This window comes from Syngnathoides biaculeatus, chromosome 20 (genome assembly GCF_019802595.1).
Source record: "Syngnathoides biaculeatus isolate LvHL_M chromosome 20, ASM1980259v1, whole genome shotgun sequence".
In the NCBI taxonomy this organism is placed as follows: Eukaryota; Metazoa; Chordata; class Actinopteri; order Syngnathiformes; family Syngnathidae; genus Syngnathoides; species Syngnathoides biaculeatus.
The window spans coordinates 5819937-5828633 of record NC_084659.1 but is presented as its reverse complement, the minus strand read 5'-3'; the positions used below and the strand labels follow the sequence as shown (position 1 = coordinate 5828633).

The 8697-nt window shown below is 46.3% G+C and overlaps 1 protein-coding gene across 4 annotated transcripts; it reads left to right on the top strand.

Annotated features, from left to right (window-relative positions):
* The first annotated feature begins 987 nt into the window (after window positions 1-987).
* On the top strand, window positions 988-7581 carry LOC133493318 (potassium voltage-gated channel subfamily D member 2-like). 4 transcript variants are annotated; one of them, XM_061806592.1, is made up of 6 exons: window positions 988-2242; window positions 4579-4741; window positions 5284-5367; window positions 5824-5916; window positions 6521-6726; window positions 7326-7581. In XM_061806592.1, the coding sequence occupies exons 1-6, from the start codon at window positions 1143-1145 to the stop codon at window positions 7564-7566; spliced, it is 1887 nt and encodes a 628-aa protein (XP_061662576.1). In that variant the 5' UTR covers window positions 988-1142; the 3' UTR covers window positions 7567-7581. The 4 variants fall into 4 exon arrangements, with proteins under 4 accessions (XP_061662576.1, XP_061662579.1, XP_061662578.1 ...); XM_061806595.1 differs by having other exon boundaries at window positions 6802-7460; XM_061806594.1 differs by having other exon boundaries at window positions 993-2242; window positions 7425-7581.
* The last annotated feature ends 1116 nt before the right edge of the window (window positions 7582-8697 follow it).

The following is an 8697-nucleotide window of genomic DNA, read 5'->3' as shown; positions in this document are numbered from 1 at the left end:
GTTTGATGCAATTCACGGGAGGCTGCGGTCGTTGGGATGCTGTTGCCACGGCGACATGTCTTTCCTGCTTCATTTTTGCTCTTTTGGGGGAAATATAGTGTGCGACTGTGATTCTTTGTGTGGATTTGTGTGTCTTGGAATTATTTGTCCGTGTATGTGGTTCTCTTCTAGTCCTGGTCCTACGTTTTTTTTTTTTTTTTTTTTAAGTCCGGATACTTTTCAAGTCCTCGGTCTCCTGTTGCCAGTTCTTTGTCTTGAGGCCTCGTGCTTTTCAAGTCCTCGTTCTCTTGGCTCCAGTCTTTTTCTTGTCCCTGACCTATAACTTTTTCTAGTCAGTTCTCGACTCGGTCTGAGTCCTTTTCTAGTCCCATAAGATCTAGTCTTTGTGTTTGTTTGTTGTTTGTGGTTCGTTTTCCTTTCCTTTTGTGTTGTGAGGTCATTTTATGACTAAAAATAGAAATAGCGTAAGGCGGGATTCAATGAACAACTCCTCGGGGGGGTTTGGGGGAGGGGTCCATGGAAGATGGGGGGGGGGGGGGGGAGTTTGTATCACCAAAGCACCAGAACAAAAATGATCAAATTAAAACTAAAAATTGATTATAAATAATGCACAACAAATGTTTTGAACGAAATGAATCTGCACACTTTTCCTGCAATCATTTAAATTGTGTGTGTACCTGTGTGGTGTTGGTTTCTTACATGTAGTGTTGGTGGTATGTGATGTGTGTGAGTGTGAGTGTGAGTTGGTCGTGTCTTGTTGTTGTTTTTGTGCATCTGGGTTTTGGACCTTTTTGTGTGTGTTGTTACAAGCGGGTTGACGCTTCCTCTTTTCAAAGAGATGAGTGCACATACATAAAAGTCCTCAAATATTGCACATAAACGCTCGAGGAAGAAGAGGACGAACCGGAGGAGGAATTACTGTGCATGCCTTGTCCTGGGGGGGGGGGGGGGGCACCCGCGTACGAGCAAGGCAGCCGATCAACTTCGCCATGTGAGCTGCGTCCGGCAAAGAGGAGCAAGCGCAGGCTTGTGAGCAGTTTCGTACTGCGACTGTGCGTCCGAGCTTCCTCCTGTTGAGTGGATTTCCTTCCACAGTGTGAAACTGGCCACCGCCCAAGTTCACTTGACGGATTTCCCCCAACATGGCAGCGGGGGCGACCGCGTGGCTGCCGTTGGCCCGTGCGGCAGCCGTGGGTTGGGCGCCCCTGACCGGCGTGCCCATGCCGCCGGCCCCGCCAGAAGGACGGCGCGGGAAAAACAACATCCTTACCCTCAATGTGAGTGGGAACAGATTTCAGACGTGGCGAGAGACTCTCGAGCGCTATCCGGACACTCTTCTTGGAAGCTCCGAGAAGGACTTCTTCTTTCAGCAGGAGAACAACGAGTTCTTCTTCGACCGTGACCCGGACTCGTTCCGCCACATCCTGAACTTCTACCAGACGGGAAAACTCCACCTCCCGCGGAACGAGTGCATTGCCGCCTTCGACGAGGAGCTCTCCTTCTTCGGTATCGTCCCAGACGTGATTGGAGACTGCTGTTACGAGGACTACAAGGAGAACCAGGAGCGCCTCCTGGACCATGCGCAGACAGACCTAACTAGCGACCCGATACCGGGCGACGTGAGCTTCCGGGACTCCTTGTGGCGAGCCTTCGAGAACCCGCACACATCCACCGTGGCGCTGGTCTTCTATTACGTCACGGGGTTCTTCATAGCTGTGTCCGTCATTGCCAACGTTCTCGAGACGGTCCCGTGTACGGCGAGGCTCGACTCCGCGCAGCCCAGATCCTGCGGCGAGCGCTACGCCTTTGCCTTCTTCTGTTTGGACACAGCCTGCGTGCTGATCTTCACAGCGGAGTACGTCCTCCGTCTGGTCGCCGCGCCCAGCCGCTTCAAGTTTGTCAAGAGCATCATGTCGCTCATCGACGCGGTGGCCATCATGCCCTACTACGTCGGTCTTGTCGTGCCCGAGAACGAGGACGTGAGCGGCGCTTTCGTCACGCTCAGGGTCTTCCGTGTCTTCCGGATCTTCAAGTTCTCGCGCCACTCAGCCGGCCTTCGCATCCTGGGCTACACGCTGAAGAGTTGCGCCTCCGAGTTGGGCTTCCTGCTCTTCTCGCTCACCATGGCCATCGTCGTCTTCGCCACCGTCATGTTCTACGCCGAAAAGAGCTCCAAGGGCTCGGCCTTCACCTCCGTCCCCGCCGCCTTCTGGTACACCGTCGTCACCATGACCACGCTCGGGTAAGTGATGCAGACCTGCTCGATAAGAAAACTTGGGTCGAGGATGCTAAACCTTTGATTGGACACTCGGATAATTTCTGGTACGACACTCGGGCAGGAGGTGGTGATGATGACTGCTAAGATTCTGAGGTAGACTAGACTTGGTAATCCTGAGACATCCGGATGAGTGATCCCACTTTCTGGTAGATGGTTTTGACTTCCGAGTAGGATACTTGGGCAGGGGGATGCCGGGACCCCCGGATGGGTGATATTGAGATACTCGGGTTAATTCAATACACTTTATGCTACAATTCTCAGGTACATGATCCTGATTTTGTGATATGACCCCCCGGGCTAAGTGATCCTGAGACAATCTGGTAATGCGCACTGTTGACAATCAGGTCGGTGGGGATCGGCGATTCAAACATTGCGTTACAGTACTTGGGGAGGAGATACTGGGACACTTGGATAGATGATGCTAATTTTCCAGCGACACATTCAGGTAGATGATGCCAAAACTCTGGTCGGGGAAAACTTGACACTCTTTGGTAGGTGACTGAATAGGTGAGGCACACTTTTTTTGGTGACTGGTGACTTTTAGGTCGGTGACTCAAACTTTGTGATCTGGAATTCAGCAAAATTCAACACTCGGGAAGGTTAAGCTAATCTTGTGATAGGTTGGACACTGGGGGTGATCTGGACATTTTGGTACTTCACTCTGGTAGATGATGCTGAGACACTGAAGTAGGCAAAAAAAAAAAAAAAAAAAACTGTTTTCAGATCATTTTGCGAATGCAAACTTCGTGTGACAATTATACGGTACGCTGATAAATGTGAAGACAACTTTGCGGTTGGATACTTGGGTGAAGGATGCAGACTTTTTGACTGATGACGCGAGCTCCAGCTTCTGAGTCGCTGATACATTTGGCGTGTGCTCCATGTTGACATTGCGCTTAAATCCGATCATCATGTCGACTGGTGTACATTGTCATGATCACAGCAACAAGAAGAAGCTTCATCTCGGTTTTTCTCGCTTTTCTCTTTGTTGTTGTTGTTGCTCTTCTGCAGTGTGACCTGTGCACTCGTGCATGTGGTGTTAGTGTATATCCGCGCGTATATCATATTTCAATGGTATACCCGCAGATGGGCGTCCCCTCGCATGTATTATTCAGTCACTTGACACATGCCGCGATCACGTGTACAACCACGCGCAGAAAACGAAGAAGCCCGATGTGGTGTTGATGCTGCATCTAATCTAATTCGCTCCTTCGCAGAGGCGCTTGCTTCGTTGGTTGTTTAATGAAGTGGGCGGTGGTGTCGCATCAGCAGATTTTTGTTTCCATGGCAAAAATCACGCCTCAAGTACGCTTGTGGGCAGGGGGGCGCGACACCCGATCTCCACCGCCTGGCCGCGACATGCGTATCCCGTAACGTGTAACGGCATGACGCAAACGTGGAGTCACATCGCTGGTGTCGTCTGTGATGGTCAAAGATGGCTGACGGTGTCCGGCGCGCATCCTCCTGCGCATTTCCCCGAGAATACTTTTATAAGAGCGACTTGGCCTTGGGCGCTATCTCGCCCCCCCCCCCCCCGGAGGTCGGATCGACTCGCGTACGTCATCATTACTTGGGTCAGACAAAGTCGTAGGATTTTGCTCAGTCGCGACATTCTCCACATTTGGGCATTGTCCACTCGGTTTCTGTTCCAACTTATTGTTGCCTTGGCCAATTGGGGGAGTCAAATACAGACGGGGATATGAATGGAAATTTCCCAGCTCCTCAGGAAGATGCAGTAATATTAGTTCTTCTCACAGGATAAAGACTATATATATATATATATATATAATTCCCAAAATGACTGCTCATCCCTCAGATCGCCTCTTTGAGTGTATATAGATAATGATATCGATTTCTATAACAATAATGATGTGATTATTGTTGCGTGATTATTTTTCATGTTTGTATTTTATTTATTTTATTTTTTGCACAATTTTGCTTATTTATTTATGTATTTGTGATTCTTAATTATTGTGTGATTATTATATTGTAATTTTATACTGATTTGTTTGTGTAGATTATTATTGTCATGACTGCACCAGTTCCAATCATATGGATTGTTGTTCATGTCATTGATGCTGATTATGATGCTACCAATTATGAACACTGTACTTTATCTTCGTTTCATCAGATAAGTTGTTCAAAATGGCTGCATCCCATAATTAGCTCGCGAGAGCGTGGACTCCCCCCGGCCCCACCGAGGCGCCCCGAAAGCAGACCACCCGGAGGAGACCACAGGGACTCATCTCCACCCAACTGATTGATTGATTGATTTTGATTGATTATGAGGTGTTCCTCAGGTACGGCGACATGGTTCCAAAAACCATCGCGGGCAAGATCGTGGGCTCCATCTGCTCGCTGAGCGGCGTGCTGGTCATCGCTCTGCCCGTACCCGTCATCGTGTCCAACTTCAGCCGCATTTACCACCAGAGCCAGCGTGCCGAGAAGAGGCGGGCCCAGATGGTGAGAACCCGCCAGAACCGGACCGAGCGGAGGGCGCGGATGGCTCGCTTTCGACCCAACCCGTCACTTGTATTTCACTTTTCATGTTTTGGTGAATCATTATTCACTTTAATTTCATGGATATATTTCACTGATCATCAAGAAAATTCCCCAAATACGACTAAAATATTGATTTACCAAACTATTAAATCACTGGTCAAGCAAAGATTAATTCTAACTAAAAATGGACAATTTGAACATTTGATCGTAAAGTATTGATTCATGAATTTTAATCAAAATATGATTAATTGATCCACTGTAAATAAAGAAAAAAAATCCACACTATTAAAATAATGTATGTAAAATATGAAACATTTGTACAATGTATATTTTATATAGGGCTATGTATGAAATATGTATTTTGAAGTCATTTGCTGATTCGGCTTCATAAGAGTCATTAGAAATGAAAGCAATCAAAATGTGGATTACGTTAACAAAGCGTATTCCATCGACATTTTTCAAAAGCTCCCACGTTGAACGTGTGCATGTCTTCACGCACGCAGAAAAGTCGTCTGGCTAAAATTCAAGCGAGAAAGAACGAAGGGGCGAGCGCTTACTTGCGCTACAAACCGCTGAGCGACGCTGAGGTACGAGTACGCAGGTGTGATGCATGCCCGATCCTGATTGGCTCCTCTCTCAACACTGTCCTCTTGTCACGTGACTCTGCTACGAGCTAATGCTAACGTTGAAGAAAGTCTTGAAATTTCTTCTTGCACTAGTAGAACGACTGTTTTGAAAGTGATTTTTTTTTTTTTTTACTGCCTTCCACTACCGAAGGAATTTCGTTTGCACTAGTGGAACGACTTGGGCATACGCAGGCGCACGTACAGGAAGAATGACTAGACCGCAAGTTTTCATTGATGAACATTTTGTTCCACTACTGCGTGACGTTTCTGCACGCTAGTTTCACAACCAGTGACGGAAAAACGGTTTCATTGTCGACAATTGCGCGCGACTAACATGTAATTCGAGGTCGTGTTTGCATGTGCGCCTCTTTGACGTTGGGCTCACGATTTGGTCACGTGACCGTGACCGTGTCCAAGGAGGTGGACCGGGCGCCGGCGTTCAAGGCAAACCCCAACGGCGACATGGCGGAGCATCATCACCGCCTGCTGCACTGCCTGGAGAAAACCACGGTGAGACTTTCCCGCGGCGTTCTCCAAGGGTCACTCTTGGGGCCCGTACCTCATACCTGTCATACCACCTCTATTAAGATGATTCTTTGGACCCTGATGGGACAGAGGAAGTCATTTTTTTTGGAGGCTAAATTGTCCATAAAGTATGAAAAGTTTACTATATATAGTATTTATTCAATAATTCGTTCAATAATGCCTTCTGTAGCAATATTGCAAAAGAAATTACATAAATCGAAGTAAAATGCATCTTTTTAAACACAAATAGTATGAATATTTTATTTCATCTTTTTCAGAAATCTTATATATGCCCGCTCATAATCCTTTCATCCATCCATTGATTATCTGAGCCGCTTATCCTCACGAGGTTCCCGGCTATCTCTCTTCGGGCAGGAGGAAGCAGGGTACTCCCTGAACTCGCTGCTTGCCAATTGAAGGGCAACTGCTCATAATATTAAAATACATAAGTATTCAATTTATCCAAAAAAAAAAAAAATACGACTCCTGGAATATTTAATGCGACTGAAGATGTGATTATTTGGATTTATTGTTCCACTTGACTGAGTTTGACTTTCTGTTCTTGTCCACCCGACAAATGAATGATCAGAACGTGCACTTTGTGGATCCGGCGTCGTTGGAGAGTTCTAACGAGGAGGCCTTGTTGAACCAGGCCCAGTCTCGTTCGGCCCGTTCCTCCCGCTCATCGTCCTCGCCGTCGACTTTCACTTCCTGTTGTCTTCACGCCGAGAGGACCGACCTGCACCCGCGCAAGTCCGACAGCGTCACGATCCAACATCCGCAGCGGCCGCTCAGGTAGAGCTGTGTGGAAAATTTATTCCATATTGGTAATATTGAGCATAATCTCTGTTTACTAAGCAATGTGTCCAGGCTCTGAAGTTGAAAAGCGACCTCAAACCACGAGTCGCCCTCCACCATACTTCACGATTGGGAGGAATTTTGAAGTGTTTGTGCCGTGTTCTTTGTCCACACAACGACATCTGTTCTTGTTGAATTTTCTACTTATCGTAGATTTCATAAAAGAGATGACTGTAAGTCTTTAGTCCACCCTTTAGATTCTTCTTCACCACACAGCATTCTACGCCGTTCAAAAGGCGGTCATTTTTACAGGACAGTCACTCCTCCTCATAGAATTTTTTTTTTTTTTATCGCGAGCATTCCTATATAAAAAGTCGTGTTTCAGAAAAAGTTTCAATAATAATAATACACATTACGATTAAAAAGATGCATTTTATGGAGAATTGCAATGTTTTTTGTAGCGAGCGGCAACATTGCTGAGTCGTCTGGATTTAGAGAATCGGTCTCAGCGTGGAGTACCGCAAACTAAGACGCGGTTTTCGATTGATCAATGCACACCGTTCGTAAAAGTCAAGTGTGCTCGTTATCGTAATCAGGGCGGCTTCAACCAGCACCTCCAGCGGCTCTTGGGATTTCGTTTGCGGACTCTTAAGTCGGCCGACGACTGTCTCCGACCGTCCGACTTCTCTCCACAGTCTCTTCGGTCTCGATGCCAAATCGGAGGAGGCTGCCCCGAGAGACTGCGGAGGGTCTCGGGTTGCGGCGGCCGCCGTCATCGGCAGGAAGCGAGGCGACCTCTCCCCGAGCGCCAAGAGGGTCCATGTTTCAGAGCTCTGAAGTACGACAACGGAGGAGCAAACCCGTTGACGTCGCTTCCGCGTCCACGTCACTTAGCTTAACACAGAGGCAGCCGTTGTGTTGTGCGGTCTTGAACGTGCGCACACTGCACTGCGACGCAACTGATGCTTCAGGTGCTATTTTTTTGACACGCTAAGCTAGCCACTCGCGTCTTTCAGGGCTGCACCTTCTCCGGTTTTGTGTACAAGTTGTTTGACAGCAGAGGCACTTCCAAAGATGCACGAGTTTATTCGTTTATTGATTTATTCGCATGAAATCTCACACCTGTGCGGGAGCCCGTTTTGACGATTTCTTCGATATCCTTCAGATGCAACTTCGAGCCAGTGCGTTAGTGTCATGCATCATTTTTCTCATTGAAAAAGTTTCATCAAACGTCCCCATTTTGACGCTTTTGATCATGCAGTGATTATTCCTTTGCTTTTGTGGCAGGCAAGCGTTGCGGGAGATGATTGACGTGTGCAGTGTTGAAATCGAAATAAATGCCCTCAAATGTCTCAGGAAGAATTGGCAGGTCCTGATTATTATTTTTATTATTATTATTATTATTAATGTGCCAAGCTTGTCCAGTTGGTTTCCTCTCCGCTTGCTTCCTCTGTGAACTCTGACCCCTGGGAACATTCCCGACTGAAAGGAAAGCGTTCATATTCTTGCGAGGGCCGTAATATTGGTTGCATTGATATTTATCCTCCCTCTCTCCTAAAATTAGTTATGACTTTGTTGAAATTTGTTGCATAAATATCCATTGTCTTCCCCCACCCCTGTCAAAATAGTCCAAATTGTTTTTTTTTACACTGCTGGAATTCAATTTGAATAATTTCTCGATTTATTTACCACAGATCAGTCAAACAAAACCAATGTATGAATACATTATATTTAAAAAAAAAAAAAAGATTGAATTAAATTAGTTGATTTAATATTCAAAAACGTCTGGTAGAAACAATTTTAATTATTTCAGAATGTAATTATTTTACTGTAATGACATTTAAAAAATACTGAGGTCCAAAATACAGCATTTGCCAAATATGTATTTATTTTGTTTATCTGGTTACTAAATGAAATTATACCACACGTGTGTGCACACACAACACGTATGCACAAACCCTAAACAGA